The 18,626-nt window shown below is 45.3% G+C and overlaps 1 protein-coding gene across 3 annotated transcripts in view; it reads left to right on the forward strand.

The window, feature by feature from the left end:
* The window catches only part of LDAF1 (lipid droplet assembly factor 1), a 263,824-nt gene that overhangs the window by 103,730 nt on the left and 141,468 nt on the right, over nucleotides 1-18,626 (forward strand). Inside the window, exons 2-3 of one of the 3 annotated variants that reach the window (XM_069647673.1) lie at nucleotides 7,300-7,367; nucleotides 11,273-11,406. In XM_069647673.1, coding sequence (XP_069503774.1) covers nucleotides 11,314-11,406 — 93 coding nt within the window. In that variant the 5' untranslated portion in view covers nucleotides 7,300-7,367; nucleotides 11,273-11,313. The remainder of the gene's footprint in view (nucleotides 1-7,299; nucleotides 7,368-11,272; nucleotides 11,407-18,626) is intronic. The other 2 variants (XM_069647674.1, XM_069647672.1) reach the window with 2 other exon arrangements.

Genomic DNA, 18,626 nt, shown 5'->3' on the forward strand with positions numbered 1-18,626 from the left:
GGAATTTCTTAGAATTTGAGAGGCATGCCTGAGTTAACTAGCATGCTCTGTAATGTTTTTTTATGTACTACCTGTTCTTGACGGGTGAAATATGTTTTAAATGTCTCATTTTGTGCTGTGAAATACGAGTCTCGTAACCTCAAGGGGAATACCAAACACATCAGGATATTTCCATCAAAATGAAAGGAAATGTAACTTTTACCTTCTACCATGAGTGGCTCTGGAAAAAAGTTATGAATGTAGAATATGCCATGCCACTTATTAGAGGGCTTTATTGTTGCTATGAACTCAGGGTGGGATTTGGGATGAGGGAAGAAGCAGCCACTATCTTCACTGTAGCTGCTAGATCTTCAACCTCTGATCCACTCTCAAGCTCCACTGATGTGACGCCGTCCTCTTAAGACAGTGTTGTTTTTCAAATGGACACATGGCTCCGTCCTCATCTCTCCTCTTGTTGAGGCTGCACCATCGTCTTGTAAGTATAGAGGCATCTGTCGCAATTCTCTTCAGTTACTTTTTTCCATGGCAATGCACTAAAATGCTTAGATGTCACTTATCAGGAACATTTATTTTCAAACATGTCTTCAAAATATGTCTTCAAAGCCTGTAAAATATACCATTGGTTTGTGACAGAGCCCCACTCCTTGTCTTTTCTGTCTACCGAAAAACCACTAAATTAAACAGTGTGTCCATTTTGTCAGCCGATGATGCTGAAGAATCTGACGGAAAGTTTGGAAGTTTGGTGTAGTCCAAATCGACCCCCGTAAAATAAAGGATTGAGACACCGAGAAAATCTTAATCAAGAAAATGGTCAGTGACCCCTGAATCCTCAGATCATCATTCAAAGAAAATGCAGCACCACCACCATGCAAGAAGCTCATCATACCCCTCAAACACGTTTTCCCTCTTCTTTGATGAAGCACTGTTCAAGGTCCAAGCAGCTGAGTAAGCCAGAGTTTCCCACAGCATCCTCAAAGTAGAAATGGGTGGCGTTCGGAACCTCTTTGGAAAAGATTTTCCAACAAGCCCCAGGAAATAACACTTTCTCCAGGTGATTAAAGAAAAAGACGTGGCCAACACTGCTCCCACATGTGTCAAAGCTCGGATACCTGTAAAACACACAAGCAAAATAATCTCTCTAAAAGACGTAGTGTCTGCATCATCTGCTTCAGTATACAAAGCTCTGACACCTACAAAAAATAACATTGTTGACTCAGTCGACCGCGTGGGGAGACAAAGCTCCGGTTGGGAGAAGGCTTATCGAGGACTCGATCTCAGAGCAGGATACTTTATTCTTAAAACCCAGAGATAGGGTTTCTCAAATGAGAATGTTTGAGTGCATGTTTAAAGAGCAAGAAGAGGAAGATCTACAGGCTTTCAACTAACGTTTTGACATTTCGAGACTTGGCCTGAAGAATTCATAATCTTTAGACTCCTTTTTGCAACTGCAGAAAGGCTTGCAGAAGGCAAGTAGACAGGACACATTGCCAGATTCGCAAATAGGGGTAGAAATCATTTCACACTTTATGGGTAAAACAACAGGCAACTTTGCTCAACATGTGAAAAGTAAGTTGCTACATTTGCCTGACATTTGTGGCACAAAAGCTGTCAAAATCCCCCACAAAGTCCAAGGAAGCATCTCGGTCATTAGGCTTTGCTTGATCTACCGCTACTACCAGATTTGTAAGAGGGAGGTTTAGGCTGTACACTTTTCCTACAAAAGACCGAGGACTCACTCGGAGGTAACAACCCACTGAAGAAAGGGGGTTCTATAGACCACTAGCCTCTGTCTTTTCAGGATCCCAGGCTCCAAAACCCCTCAAGTTGCTCAACTTTTCTGCACAAATTTCCTAGGGGTGGGGGGTGGGTTGTAAGACACTTTGGGTGGTGGTTCAGTGTAACATCTAATGGATGGGAACAACTGGTGGACCAGGGCTACTGCCTGCTTTTCATTTAAAATGAACCCACCCAAATTGCATTCTCCTCTTCCGGAACAGCTCCCGATAGAACTTTCTCAGCTTTTGCTGAAGAGAGCGGTGGAGCTTGTGCTAGAAGAGGAAGTCTGCAAAGGCTGGTATTCCCACTACTTCCTCATTCCAAAGAAGGATGAATTCCTCAGGCCCATTTTAGACTTTAAACTCGTCAACAATCTCATCTGAAAGGACTGATTCAAGATGGTCACTCTGGGACAAATACTGCATGCCATAGGACATCAGGACTGGCTGGGATTTGTGGACTTGCAGGATGCTTATTTCCATGTCCCCATCCATGCCAAACATCCAAAGGACCTTTTTGTTTTGTGATGGAACTACTCATTTCCAGTTTGCAGTGCTCCCGTTTGGCCTCACCTAAGCCCAGAGACTATTCCCAAAGGTTATGACACTGGTAGTGGCTCACCTTCACAGAAAGAGGATTCACGTTTTCCCTTACCTCGACGATCACCTTTTGTGGGTTAGAGCGGAAGAGGGTGCCTTCCAGGACTTAACAACTTGCAGTCTTCTGCATACATTAAGTTTCTCCATCAACCGAATGAAAGCCTTTCTGACCCCTCAAAAAGCTTAGTCTATAGGTGCAGTTCTGGATATGTAGAGATAGAGGGCTTTCCCACCACCAGAAATCGTGACAAGCATTCAGAGGTTTATTTTGTGGTTGCTCTGGCTCATTGTGGTTGCTCGGACTCATTGTGTGTACAGTATCTTCATAGTCCCGAAAGCAAGACTACGGATGTGGTCTGAGGTCCCAGAGAAGCCAGTGATCCTACTTCAATGCGGACATGGAGGTTATTCGAGTCTCCCCACAACCCTCCAGGGACCTTCTTTGATGGACATCCACAGCCAACCTCCTTCTGGCGGGGTTCCCATTTCAGCAACTGTGGCACAAATTCATGTTTGTCGCAGATTAATCTTTGAAGAGATGGGTAGCTCATCTGCAGGATCTTACGGTGAGCGGTCTGTTGGATGGCTTGGAGAGGTCCTTCCCCACCAATTTACTGGAACTCAGGACAGTAGGTCTGGCACTGCGATCCTTCCTTGCATCAATCAATGGTTCCACTGTGCAGGCAGAGTGTGATATCTAAAGCCGTGCTGTGAGGCCATGCTGCTGTGCTTTTGGGTGATTCTGAACTGGTGGTCAGTGATTGTTTCACACCTCTCCGGCAGTCCAAACATCCAAGTTGGGTGCATTACGTCGAGTGTCATGAGTGAGAGCTGAATGAGTAGATTGTGGAAACAATTTTCTCCATTTTGGGGGCATTCCAAATGGACATGTTCGTGACCAACCTGACCAAAAAATGCAAGATCTTTTGCTATAGGGCGTTTCCACAAGGGACCTCTCGGGGCATGCCATAGGACTTTGTCCTGGTTTATGCGCCTTGATCTTCTTCCCCCAACCCACTGCATTCTACCGATTCTTCTGGTGCTGATGAAGTTGAAGCAGAAGGGGATAACCATGATCTTGCGCCGGACTGGCCACAAAGGACCTGGTACCCAATCATGCTGGACATTCTGCTTTGGCCTGCCTGAAACATCCCTTAGAGGAAGGATCTATTGACCCAATCATGCGGCAGGGCGCTTTACCTCAATTCCAGGATTCTTAACTTCTCAAGTTCCAGACATGACGCTTGAGGTACAAGGATTGGGAGCTCTTGGAGGTTGTTCTTGGGATGATGCTCTCGGCAAGACGCCATTCAACCAAGTAAATATATGTTTCTGCTGTAAGAAATTTGAAAGCAGGTGGATGGAAAAGCAAGTTGACCCTTTGTCCTGTTCCACTGCGAGTTATCATGTCCTTGTTCCCACTGGCCACGTCAGGCCTTAATGCAAATACAATCAAAGGTTATTTGGCAGCTCTTTCTATATTCAAGTGCACACTCAATCGGGGTTCTCATTTTAGGATGCCCTTAGTTTTACCATTTTAGACTGGGCTTCTAACGATGTTTCCATCTCCCTTTTGTATTATGTCAAGGACCTGACATTGTCTGAAAGTGGGGAGGGAGATTGAAGTCCATTTCTTCCTGTAGTAATGGCCGGGTGGACCCAAGTTCCTTTAAACCCCCCATCCCCTCTTTTGCCCATATGCATCTGTGCAGAACCACCTCTCCTAATGTCTCATGCTAAAGATGCACACCAGTGTTTTTGTCCGCTTCAGATCCCCCAGAGCACAAGGCCATCAGACTGACGAAACCGATTGAGAGGCAGCAGTTACATCATACAGTTCAGGGAAGAACTAAGTCCTACCAAACCACTCTTTCGCCTGCTCGCATTAGCGTAGATCCACGTGGGGAAACAGCAGGTGAGAGAGACGCAACGGGAACCCACGAGCATACTGTCAATACCAGCGACCGCGTTGTCCTGGTTGGGTACTCAACCAAAGGCTCCGGTGCACATCCACTTAATCACAGGGTAGGACAAAGACTTCCCTACAATAATGGACCCTGTCCCCCCCCACAATGTGAACTATTCTCAGAGACTTGATGTACCGCCATTACAAGGTGAGTGCACGCAGTGCTTATTTCTTTTTTGCAAGCTTCCCTTTGCATATACACATCTCAGGTCGGGAAAGCGAGCCAGATTGGCTAGGGGAAGAGAACCGATCCCTGAGAAGAGAGGGGTATTTAAGAGGGTAGAGGAAACGGGAAGTGGAGAGCATATCAAGTGGGGCCAGCAGTGGAGGACGACGACTAAGAGACCTGCAGGAAGAAGGAAGGAGCTGCGGATGGTGGAACAGTGTTGGAGAAGGTGAGGTATTCGTTTAGGAGTGATAATGGTTTTGTAGTTTGATTATATGTGTTTGTGTGGTGAATGAGTAGCTGAAAATATTTGGAGGGTGTGACTGTGAAGCATGTCTCTGAGTTAGGGTGTGTGTCGTGGTGGAAGCAGAGTAGTAATGGTGGGAGATGAGGTTAGCAGTGGTGAGAGGAGAGTAGTAGTGGTTTGAGGAGACAGGCAGTGTAGGCAGAGTAGTGGATTGAGAGTAGGGACCAGCAGGAAGGTAACTTGAAAGGGTAGAGGTAGTAATGGGGCCGAGTGAAACATCAAAGGGATAGACACGAAGGTGGGGAGGAGTTGTGTTGGGGGTGTAGACCATGTAGAAGGGAAAGGTGAGATCAAGTGTGCGGAATTGACATTTCTTACAGTATCTCCGGCACTGTTCCAAACTTTGTTAGAAAAATTAACCTGTGGTGTTGAGACTAGGGATAGACTAGGGATAGTTGGGAAGCCCCAGATGGAGTGAGTGAGCCTGCATATAGGGAAGATCTCAATCATATCGAGCAAAAAATTGGATAGTAGGGGGTTACTGGGCAGTAGAACTAACCCGTGGTAACAGAACTGCAGTAGTAGGGGTCTGACTCCCATGGGAGGCAAGAGAGTGAGGGGCAGCCATACGCCCCACAAATCAATCGACACAAACCCTTGGACTGTTCTTGAGACTCTAGTGGTTATCTCAGACAGTAGTTCCACCATGGTATTTGAATTTGTTTAATGGCAGCCCCTTTTGAGCCTCTACGCTGATGTTCGTTAAGGCTCTGTCTTTTAAAGGAGCATTCCTGATTACATTAATGCCAGTCAGATTTTCGGAATTGCAGGCTTTATCTTTCTACAATACCATAAAAACTGTTCAAGAATAAAGCCGCTTTTTTTTTTTTAACCAAAAGTAGTGACAGAATTCCATCTGTCCCAAATGGTTTCCATTTTTTTTCTCCTTCACCCATCTAACACAGAGGAGATGCTGACCCTGTGTTGGCATCAAAATTTTACTTGAACACAACTAAAGAGTTTAGAAAACAAGAGCAGCTTTTCGTGAACTACAATGGTCAGAAAAAAAGCGGTCTCCAAGACAACCCGTTCACACTGGGTTATTCCATGCATTACCTCAAGTTATGTCTTTGCTGAAAAACAGATTCCATACAGTGTAAGAGCACACTCTACAGGGGGTACATGAGTTACATTGGCTCTACAAAGTAGTGTACCTGTAGCAGACATATGCCATGCAGCCACTTGGGCTTCCATTCACTCCTTGCATTATTTGCTTGATTCAGCTTTCAATGATGATGCCTTTTGTAGGAAAGTCAGTCCTCCAATCTATGCTGACTTAAGATACGTCCAGATACGTCCATACCCTCCTCCTTGGACATCCTGTCTTTTGGAATCTTTCAATGTTGAGGAATCTGTGGGAGCAATGTTTAACACTTTTGAGGTCGTGTTTTTTCAATGGAGGTTCTAAACGCCTTTCATTCCTCCTTTTGAGGATGATGCCGTGGGAAGCTCTGACTTATCTGGCTCCTTGGACCTCTAACAGTGCCTTGTAAGCTTCCATGAGGAATAGCGTCTTGAATGCTGGTTCAGCTTCTTTTTCTTCAGACTTTGAACGCTGGTCTGAAGAGTCGGGGGACAGTCACTCTTTTCTTGTGGAAGATTTTCCTGCTGTCCAATTTTGAAGAGGCCATCTGTAGCCTTGCCAGCCTTTCCTTCAGAGCCTGAGGCATCGTCGTCTGACAGGACTCGAACTCCATGGCTTCATGGTCTCTCCCTAGAGAGAAAATACCTGAGGAGTGGGGCTCCATGACTGACATTGACTGGTGGCATGTTTTGCTGGTTTTGAAGCCCAATTTCTTTTCGAAGACGTGTTTGAAAATAAAACACATTCCGGTGCGGTTGCTGTGAAAAAAGGAACTGAAGAAAATGGTGCAGCCGTTTTTGTACTGGCACGCTGATGACGCCACCTCAGCATGAGCACTATCCATCAAGAGGATATGTTCGAGGATGGACCCGAAAGGCACCACCTGCTGACGAGTTTTCCTGTGTTGAGTGGATATTTCTAAGAAAAGGCATCATTGAGAGGAATTGTGTCCATCAGAAATAGCATTAGTGAAAGTAAGTAACTTGTGCTTCTAGTGATAGGCATGCGGTCTTCTCAAATGCCCTTTTTCATCAATTTCTGAATTATTCTCATTAATGAAATACTGTGGTGCCATATGGGGTAAGGTTTCTTGTGGGCCAGTGTGGTCCTGTGGAGTTTGGAATCTGCTGTGGCTGCACTTACAAATGCTAGCTTTTCTGTGTTCAAATACCCCTTGATACTCTTTCAAAACTATTTCCATGTCTTTGTGACAGCTTTCACCACTACACACACACCTGAGCATGTTCCTTTTCTACTACCGTTGGAATTTTTCAGATTTTGTCTGTCCCCTTTCCTAATCTCTTCTGCAACACAAGTCCAGTCAGGTCAACAACCAGATGCTCTTTTTTGATTTATATTGTTGCCAAATCAATCAGTTGAAAATTTTCCGTTGCTGCACAGCTGTGGTGATTACCTGTCATAGACGTGGAATACGTCGTCGCAACATCCCATCGAAAGAACGTTACCAGGTAAGAAAGTAACTTGTTCTTCTAATGTCAGGCAAGCAAAGGAAGTCAAGTGACTGCACTCCACAGCCAAGGAAGCACTCAAGCCCTCTCACCTTCCAACATCTCTCCTGATTGATGCACACATTAATTGTCTAACGGCTCTTGATTGGTTGATGTAACTCAAATTCATACAAAATGACCAATTGGATTTCAGCTAATGCATGCCACGAACAATGCAGTTGCCATGATAATCAGCTATTCTGCTTCCAAACGTTCCTTTCCTTCTCTTTTCTGTAGCATTAGTTTTGCACATGTGGTGTCGATTTGCACCACCTTATGCGATAAAACTCAAAAAATGCTTTACTTTGTGTTTTTTATTTACTTTGTTGGAAGGAGGTTGAAAACGCAACTAGGAGCTTCACAATCCATATTTGCTGTTTCAGTGATAATGATCAAACCATGACACTAGCTGCTGCTTTTCATTCACAGATTTGTTTACGTCTTGTGCATCCACATATTCCAAATAACACTGATAATAATAGTCTGTGTGCAGTCGGTCCTTGACTGCCTGAATGTTGTTTACTTAACATAATCACAAGGACTGCTATCACTGATGGTCCAAATGTTGTTCTTCTAGAAACCCTATGGTTGATATCAAAGACAGTGAAAATGCTGTTTGCTTAGCACCACCTAAAGGGTTGCCTTCCTGAGAAACATCAATGCTATTTAACTGCATAGGCTGGTATCTGGTACACTCTGGTTTACCCATCATGCCCAGAGCTTATTTGTGGGACAGATCAAGTAGGCCTGTGTGTCGAGAGAAGTCAGGAAATGGGTGGATTTCATGGGCCAGCAATGGGCAGACGAGAGCAAACCTAGAGTCGAAGGCCTACTTATCAATTGGTGGTAGAAAATGACCAGGCAAACTGAAGAAGCCAGCATGGCCAAAGCACATGTAGTTTCGTAGCTTTTACAGCTAGCTTCACCAGTATGCATACTAAATTTTGATACTTCTGCAAATCAAGCTAAATCGTGTCAAAGTGTACACTTATGGGTATAAATCGGTCCATCCTACCTTACTTTCGAAAGCCACCCGCTCTATTTCTTTTTACCCTTTGTAGTACAAATAGCTGTTGATAGGTGAGTCAGTTCTGTCCTGGCCCTAAGAAACTTTCTGTGAGGACAGTTCCCAACCTGTGCATATTATAAGCCGTAACAGCCACTTCACGTCTCTGAAATTGGAAAAGTACTGCATTTCCTTATTTTACCACGGTTACATTTAATATTTTTATAACGCACCTATACACAAGTGTTTCTAGGCGCTACAAGACAAGGAGGGGAGGGCGGACAAATGATCTTACTAGGCCTTGTGACATTCAGCTCGTGCAAGTGCAACGAGAAGTGCAGGGGAGAGGGTGTTGGGAGAAGTGCAAGGAAGGGGTACGAGGGGAATGTGCAGTTAGGGCAGCAGGGCTCTGAGTAAGTGTGAGGATGGCAGAAGACTACATAGGTGCAGTCCCAGACCAGAAGTCCTGGGTAGGCTAGAAGGCAGTGCAGGGTGACTGGTAAAAGAGGTGCAGGGGCGTAGTACCTTGTGCAACTCTGGGCAACCACGCCACCAGTCAGGATGAGTAGGGGAGGAGGAGGAGGAGGAGGAGGAGGAAGAGAAGTGGAAGGTCTTGAGCAGCTTCTGGAACATCGGGTGATCCAGCTCAAGTCTGAGGGGCAGGGAGGCCATTCCAGAGGGAGTTTGACCCGCAGAGAGTTTGTGGTAGCTGAGCAAGGTATTTAGGAAGTGTGTTTGATATAGAGAGGACGACATCCCCCAGAAAGCGTTGTGGATGAATCAAATGTTCTTTAACTTGATCCTCATGGCCACCGGGAGCCAGTGATGAGATTGCAGAGCTGGAGAGATGCAGTCACTGGGCTTGAGGCCAAGGATAGGTCTTGCAGTCTTGTTCTGGATTAGTTGAAGAGGACGAAGAGTAGAGTTAGGAAGACTGAGAAAGAGGATCTTGCTGTAGGCCAGCCTCGAGAGAACTAAAGCTCTGGAGACAGTGTGCTTCTGGGGGGAAGGTGTGTTACCTCTGAAGAGGTGCAGCTGGAAGTGGGATTTCTTTGCAAGGTCTGGGATGTCTGGAGAGAAAGATGACGCCAAGGTTTTTTTGCCTCACAGAAGGGTGAGGGGTGGGGGCCCAAGGAGGGCGGCCAGAGGGACAGAGAAAAGCGGGAGCAGCGGTCCCAAATAAGAAGAATCTGTCTTACTGGTATTAAGGCAGAGGTCGTTAGAGGGGCACCATCCCTGAATAGCAGATAGACGGTCAGGAATGAGCGAGAAGGGAGAGGAATCTGGGGGAGCCTGAAAGAGAGCTGTCTCATCCGCATAACACTGAATGTTAGAGGAGAAAGTAGAGATCAGGTCGGCCAGATAGACATTGACGATCCAGGGTGAGAGAATGGAGCCCTAGGGAACACCACATGTGGAAAGAGGTGGTGGAGAGAAAGGACTCAAGTTGGACCTGGGAGGGTCAGCCCAAGAGGAAGGAGGTCAGCCACGCCAGAGCCTGACCAGTGATGCCAAGGTTCAGACTGAGACAGTAGATCAGGGTGGCGTGATTGACTGTGTCAAAAGCAAAGGAGAAGTCAAGGAGGATGAGGACAGAGTGAGAGCTGGAGTAAAGGTTGGAGAGCAGATCTTCACGGGAGTTCAGATTCCGTGCCTCTGGCCAATCTGAAGCCAGTCCGATGGTCATGGAGATAGCCAGCAGATTCAGTGTGGAGGTTTAGCTGAGAGATGGCCAGTTTCTGACGACGTTTGCCCAGGAATGGAGTGATGATCGGGCGATAGTTGGCCGGGCAGGAAGGATCGGCAGTAGGCTTTTTCACAAGGGAGTGCTTGGAAAGAGGGGAAAGATCCAGTGGCAAAGGAATGATTGCAGAAATTGGCCAAGTCTGGAGCGAGGGAAACAATGGTGTCCTTAATGGTTCTGGAGTAGCATGGGAGCACCCGTTTGGATTAAACTTTCATAGACCACATTTGTCTAGAAACATAATCACGTGTTATAGGGGAGAGGAGATGGAAGGGTGGCTGGAGGGGGCCTGGGAGAGGGAGAGGGAGAGGGAGAAGGAGACGATGAGGAGAGGATAGGGTGGACAGGATGTCTTGAGTTTTAGTGGTGAAATGAGAAGCCAGTGCTGTACAAATGGCCTGGGAATGAATAGGGTAGGTACAGACTGCAGTCAGATTGGCCAGCTCCACCCTCATTCCTACATCCCCAGCACAGAAGTAGAAAAGTCAGAAAGTGAAAAAATGGGCACTTGGATGACCGCAAGTTAGTTTTTAGCATGTTGCGCCTCTCATCTGTTGCTATGCCATAATCTGATCTGCTGCATGGGGTTGACATTGTCTGCTCTCTTCACCAACCTGCCCTTTTGATGTCCCTAGCTGCTTCCTGCACAAACATGATGCTCATATTCTGTGCTCCAATGCACAATATATATACCACCTGAGCCACCCACAAATGGTAATTGAACACCCCTCTCAATGGTCATCCAACATCAGAACCCTATATCTCTACTACCAAGTTACATAGCACAGCCCTGCTAAATGCGCCCTACCACCACGAGCACACCAGGCTCCCCTTTCCACACAACTTTACTCCCTGACCCATATGCAGAATTAAGAATACTTCTGGTGTGTGCGCATCACTGCAACTATAGTTGCATAGCCTAACTTTATAAAAGACAGCAAATGTTTCCAGAGTGAGGGATGCTGTAGGTTTGGGGAGTCTTATGGTGGGTTTGCCTGAGCTACTTTACATTTTGGGTGCTGGAGCTTTAGGCTCACAGTCTGGATGCTAGATTTGTATAACATGTGTATAAATGTTTTATGTACAAGCTTATTTCCTCTTTCTTTAAACTTTAAGGTAATTGCAAACTGAACTTAATTTGACAGAAACCGAATATAATGACGACTAAGGAAAGTGTATATCAAGAGAAGATGCAAGAGCTACAGAAGCAGCTGAGCGCAGTAATGCAAGCTATCAACAGCAACTCTAAGGTTTGCTTTTATGTATTTGTTTTCTGATTCTTCTCATTTAAATGCCTGTAGTTTAAAACCCAGTCTTTAAAGTAGATGATCAAAGTGTTTCATATTTTCTCTTTGTGTAGCCAATTTTGTCTGGATTGTAATTTTTCAGGGTGGTAATCTGGATTCAGATTTTAGTTCGTCCAGAGACTAATGCTGTTTGTAAGCTTGAAGATCCGCTTTAGGGCTGAGTTGCAGAAAGTGCTGTGCTAAAATAGCCAGAAGTGGTTTGTATGTTTCAAGATTCTCATGGATCATAGCATACCCCAGGGAATACATTAAGCATAGAGTAAGTTTTGAAGTGTAACTGTTAAATCAAAATCAAATGATGTCGTTTTTATAAACATGTATGGAGGTCATTCTGCTCGGGCAAACCACACGATATCATGCTCCAGGGTGAACAGAACAGATCATTGAGGCACAAACTCGTGTATCCAGTTATGGGGCCCCATATGTTGGCTTCACTAATTCTTTCAGCGCAGAACTTTTTCCTTTTTGTACAAAGTTTTCAAATTCTTTGCCGCATCAGTATCTGGGCAACCCTTGCAACTGTTCTCTTAATCACCCACTGACTCAATATAAACTATTCTCCCCTTTTCCAAACATACTATCTGTACCTTTTTACGAATATACGAAAGCACGACCATACAAAAATCGCTAATCGGCCAACTAGCAGCAATGAACCTACAACAACTAGTCAAAGGAGCAACCCACTCGGCAAGGTATACTCTTGACGCAATCTTTGCTAACAAACTACTCCTCACCACGGCACCCCCAATTCAAATACCCTGCAGTGACCACCTCATCATCCCCTTTGTAATCAAAATGACCAGGCTAACAATCAACCGGACAAAACAACGAAAAACATGAAAAGAAATTGGAGAACCATCAAAAACTCCAACCTGAATGAACTCCTGGGGCTAAACAGACCACACCCAACATTCATGGAAGATGATGACCTGGACAAAAAGGTAACCCTGCTGCATTCCTGGATTATAACTACTATAGAAAACATCGCCAAAGAAAAACCCTTTGCTGCTTCTAATAAACTGTCTATGGCAAAATGGTTCACCCCACTACATTCCGTTGGTGACGGTGCGCTATAACACCCCACTACTTTGCACCATGAAAAGAAAAAACCGAAGACTAGAACTTGATTGGGGAAAACAAAACGACGCAGCAAACAAACTGAAATTCCTACAACACAACCGGGCTTACAAAAAGCAAAGAGGAAACACTACGACAACTGAATCTTCGAAGTACCAAACACCCAAAAAGAACTCTTCAAAATCATAAACTAAATCAAAAACCCTCCGGATGTAACAACACACCAACTCCGTCCGCTAAAACTCTGCAACGACCTTGCAGACCACTTCAAAAACAAAATCACCAACATCCAACAAACCATACAAAGCAGACCGTCTGATCTGACCACAACCTCAACCTACACCCGGGAGGAGCACCCAAACAAACTACGAAGCTGTCCGGAAATAACAATAGAGACATTAGTCAAACTGGTGAATTAAAGCAATAACTCAGGGTCCCGCGAAGACCCCTGCCCACCAGACATATACAAATCGATTCTTAAAAAAGGAACGCCCATGGAATATCACAGGAACATCCTCAACCATTCCATCGCAACTGGGAAAGTGCCACAAGCCTTCAAAACTGCATACATCAGGCCACTACTCAAAGATACAGCCGGAAACGTAGAGGACCTCCAACTAAGAGACCCATCTCCAACATCCTGTATACAGCCAAGCTGCTTGAAACGTACATATACAAAACGACCCAAGAGTTTATAGAAGAGCATGGCCTACTAGACCAGACACAAGTTGGCTTCAGACCACTGAGAGGAACAGAATCGGCTCTACTCTCAATATAGGATGATCTAAAAATCAACGCAGACTCGGACAACAGCACTGCGTTGATACTCCTACACCTATTGGCAGCATTTGACACAGTCGACCATGACACCTTCATAACGAGATTAGAAGGACTTTGAAAAACAGACACCGCCCTACTATGGATCAAATCTTTCCTAACAGAACGGAAACTGTATGGATGAAACCCTTCAAATCCAGCCCGAGAGATTCCACCTTTGGAGTACCACAAGGATCATCCTTCTCCCTGCTACTATTCAACATCTACCTGTATCTACTGATCAGAATCATCAAAAGCCATGGCCTCGCCTGCTACCACTACGCTGATGATGCACAAATAATCTTCAAAATACAAGACTACCCGGAAAGAAACTCAACGCTAGAACTGCCTCTGCAATGTATTCTTCTGGATGAACTCCAATTCCCTCAAAATCAACCCAGGCAAAACTGAAATAATGATCGTCAAAAAAAATGGAGGAGAAAACCAATTTATCCCTTGGTCAAGGGAACTTGGGACAACCCCAGCACCCTCGCCGATTGTAAAAAAAAAAGAAAAAAGAAAAAAGAAAACCTTGGGGTTCTGATGGACAATAATCTCACGCTAGAGCCACAAGTAAACTCTCTCCTCAAATGCTTCTTCCTCCTGCGAGCGGCAAAGAGAATCTTACTGTTCCTATCGTTCACCAACAAAACGACCACCATCCTTGCACTCGTCATGTCCCTAGTAGACTACGCCAATAGCCTATACCTAGGCATGCCTGAACGACTCCAAAAAAACTACAACCCATTCAAAACACGGCATCCAGACTTCTTCTAAAACTACCCCGAAGAGAACACACCGCACCAGCGCTGAAAACACACTACATTGGCTACCAATAAAACAATGAATAAAATTCAAAACAATGTGCATTACGAACAGAGCAGTTCACAACGAAGGCGCTGAGTTCCTAAGAGACAAACTGCGCCTACAACAACCAACAAGAACGCTCAGATCAAGCCTGGACATCCGCCTGAAACCAAAGCCCTACAACAAAAGAAAACTGGATCCTCCTTCGCTCACCAAGCCCCGAAAACCTGGAACGACCTTCCAAAGTACATACGTAACGCAAGAAACCTCCTGTTCTTCACGTCCTAACTAGAAAGACTGGCTACAGGGGCACCGACATAACTAAAAACATCAATGAATGTAGAGCGACCGTGATATACACCGATCAATCAATGGGAAAAGCTGAGGTAAATATCCCACAACATATTAAAGGACCAAACAGGAGACAGTCGCAATACGACCAAAGACAGTACACATAGCAAACTAAGACAGAATGACTAGAACGAATCATCAAGAGGACCATGACCTTAACTATTACCTTCCCCAACAGCCCTAAGAACAAAACATAGAAAGGGAAAGGAAGCACTGCATCACGGGCCCCAAAGCAATGGGTGAGAAACAGAATGTTTCATCACTACACACTGTCCACCAATACAAAGCAGGAAGCACAATGCCCCACCTCACAAAACTACAACTAAACAACAGTCCCAAAGATGTTCACCCCACGGAAATCAAAGACCCAGTCAGGACAGAAGGATACGAACATCTGAATACACGGGCTCACCAAGACCGATCCACTAGGACAACACAACCCCAACCCTGAACCATTCAAAGCCTTAACCGACCAGGGTCACACTAGATCACCTGAGAATAGATATCACCTGCCCAGTCCCACACCTGAAGATTGGGTTCAGACGCACCCACCAATCCAAACTATACTCAACAGGATACAGTTGGATCAGCGCAACATCACCAAAGCGAGTCGGCCCACGAGGAACCAGCAAAATCCCAACCCACAAGTATACAACTCTAACGGAATCATAAGTACCTGAATCGGGATACAGACCCCACTAACCTAACCCTCAATCTTCTGCATACTTAAACCCACACAAAACCACCCACACAAAACCACACAACCATCTCTCTCCCAGAAATCCGCACGCACTTTACCACACCGCATCAACACATAAACTTCACCCATAGCACTCGAGGCCTTCATCCAATCCGATACTAGCACCAAAGCCCAGCACTCAGTGTATACCGAGCTGAAGCTGCCAACAGCACACCACTTCTCCCATTCTTCTTCTCCCCTCTTCCCGACTAACCCTACCCACCCTTCCTGTTTACAGATCCGCCAGAGCGCCTGGGGACCAATTCCGTTGGCGACGGTGCGCTATAACATAACATATGTATTGTAGGTGAATTGCATTGCAATGTTTTTTCTGCTCTGAAAAATGTATGCAGTGAATGTATTGCACTGAACAACTTAAGGGTGCCAAAAATGTTGCATATGCTTCTAGTTTTAGAAGGCTTACCTTGTTTTATGCGAGCGCCGGAAATCTGCAAGTGCTGCCCAAACATGCTGCCCAATTCACCTCTATCAAAGTTAGTCAGGGTGCCTGCTTCCCCGGATGCCCGAATGAGTGTCTGTGTGTGTATATTGTTATGTTATGTTACTTTGCATTTGTATATCGCCTTATGGATCATTGGTGTGATCTAAAGGCGCTGGTAGGTTGAACGCCCTCAGGAACTGTAGTTCAAGTCAGTAGAGCAAGAGAGAGAGGGGGAGTCATAATATGCGTGGTTGCACCAGATATGTGTGCAGCTGGTGTGGCATTTGCATGATAGCTGCTTCTTAGCGGTAGGTGTGGTGGTTGGGAGGTCAGGAATATGTGTTCATTCTGGTGGGTTGATATCCAGACTGGTTTCTGGATGCGTTACACCTGAGGAGACGCTTAGGCTAGCGCTGTGTGCTCAGCTAGCTGTGTTTAATTAGGATGATGTGGAGTATGTGGCGGGTGTTAGTATGAGAACAGCTATAACGAATGTGTCATAGTATCGCTGTGTTCTAATTGAGTGGTGGTGTACAGGAGAGAGTAAGCGTGGTAGTGTGATATGGTGGTTTTCAGGAAGGCGCTTGAGATCGAGCGCTCATCTGTACCATCTATTTTATTCACTCTGTCTGTTCACTCAGTTTCCTCTGTTCATACATTTCGTCTGGTTCATCATTTAGTTTACTAGTCTTTCCTTCCATTTCATCATTCGAACCTTCATCTACATAAACTATTCCATCCAATCTGTTGATCCATTTCATCCTTCGCATCGGTTTAGTGTGTTCCATCTGTGCTATCCTTTTTATTTGTTCGAACTGTTCCATGTGTTTAACTCGCTTCATCAGTTCCATCCACTCCACTCCATCCGTTCCATGCACTCCCTCCTTTCCATGCCCTCCATCTGTTCTGTCCGTTCCGTATATTCCATCCGTTCCATCTACTCCATCCGTTCCATCTACTCCATCCGTTCGCTCCACTCCATCCGTTCGCTCCACTCCATCCGTTCGCTCCACTCCAACCGTTCTCTCCACTCCATTCGTTCTCTCCGGTCTATCCGTTCCATCCACTTCACCTGTTCCATCCACTTCACCTGTTCCATCCACTTCACCTGTTCCATCCACTTCACCTGTTCCATCCACTTCACCTGTTCTATCCACTTCACCTGTTCCATCAATTCCATCCACTCCAATCCGCTCTGTTTGTTCCATCTGTTCTATCCATTCCAGCTTTTTGTTCAACTCAATCAGTTCCATCTATTCCATCCACTTCTTTCTGTTCTGTCCATTCCATCTGTTCATACTCTACCTGTTCCATTCACTTCATCGATTCCATCTACTCCATCAGCTCGATCTACTCCAGCTGTTTCCTCTGCTCCATTTGTTTCATCAACCCCATCTGTACTGCCTACTGTATCTGTTTCGTCCACTGCACCCGTTCGGTCCATTTGATCTGTTCCATTCGTTAAAGCTACTCATTTTTCCATTCGTTCAATCAGCTCTGTAGTCTCACCCGTTCAATCCACTCATCCGTTTTATCTGTTCGACCTCTACCATCCTTTCGGTCAGTTCTACCCACTCCATCCGTTCCGCGCGCTCCATCCATTCTAACCACGGTACATGTTTAGTCTGTTACATTCATTCTGCCAGTTAGTGCATTTACTCCGTTCCATCTGATTCATCTGGTCCATCCACTTCATCCTTTCGTTTTGACAAGTAGACTTATTCCTGCTAGCTCTTTGTTCCATCCTTTGAATTCACTTTGTCCGTTTGATTCGTTCTGTGCGTTCGATCCGCTGTGTTCTGTCCGCTCCATCTGTTCCATCTACTCCCTCTGCTCAATTCAGTCACCTTTTCTGTCCACTCCATCCTTTCCACGCGTTCGATCTACTTTGTTTCGTTTACTTGGTCCGTACTTTATATTTCATTTGTTCATTAAATTTCATCTATTCAGGTTACTTCTTTTAATCCCTTCTTCGTCCATTCTATCCGATTCTTCTTTCGTTCCATCCGCTTGCTCCGTTCCATCCGCTTGCTCCGTTCCATCCGCTTGCTCCGTCTGCTTCATCCGATCCGTCCTTTCATCCGTTTCACCCACTGCAACTACATAATTTCTTTCATCCACTTCATTCGTTCTATTCAGTTTATTTGCTTTAATTTACACTAGCAGTTTTAGTTTTCCATGTTTCTCGATCAGGTCTCGATGATGGATTGTAATTTGTATTTACATTTTTTTTGATTTTTGATACAGCAATCACGGGCTACTTATTATTGTTGCTCTTATACTGTTTGTGTTCAGAGTCAGTTTTTTTTTTTTTTTAAGGGGAAGAGCCACGTTTTCAGTAGTTTGCGGAAAGACATGAGGTCTTCGGTGAGTCGGATGTGGGGTGGAAGTGAGTTCCACAGAGTGGAGGGCCAGGCCTGAGAAGGATGATCCGCCTAATCTGACTGAGTTGGTTTTTGGTACCACAAGGTGGCGGGCAGAGCTTGATCTTAGAAGGCATGGTAGATGGTAGGGTTTTAGTTTGTCCTGCAGATATTGAGGTCCGGTTTTATGCATAGCTCGGTGAGAGATGCATAAGGTTTTGAAGGTCACACTTCGTGGAACCGGAAGCCAGTGCAGAGTTTTGAGAGCTGGGGAGGTGTGGTCTCTTGGGCCAAGTGCTAGTAGCAGTTTGGCTGCAGCATTTTGTGCTCTTTGTAGTTTATTCATGTGGTACGCATGGATTCCGAGGTAGAGGGGGTTAGCATAGTCCAGTCTTGACATTAAAATCTGCGCCGAGTCTGTTTGGAAAGGAGAGGTATGGAAAAATACACCTAAGAATTTTGAGTTGGTAGTGGCAGGACTTAGAGACGTTGTTGACTTGGTGCGCGAGGGTTAGTTCAGCAACGAGAGTGCATCCAAGGTTTTTCACTGAGGTTGAGGTTGTTGGGG

This window comes from Ambystoma mexicanum, chromosome 2q, assembly GCF_040938575.1.
Source record: "Ambystoma mexicanum isolate Mex_15411 chromosome 2q, UKY_AmexF1_1, whole genome shotgun sequence".
In the NCBI taxonomy this organism is placed as follows: Eukaryota; Metazoa; Chordata; class Amphibia; order Caudata; family Ambystomatidae; genus Ambystoma; species Ambystoma mexicanum.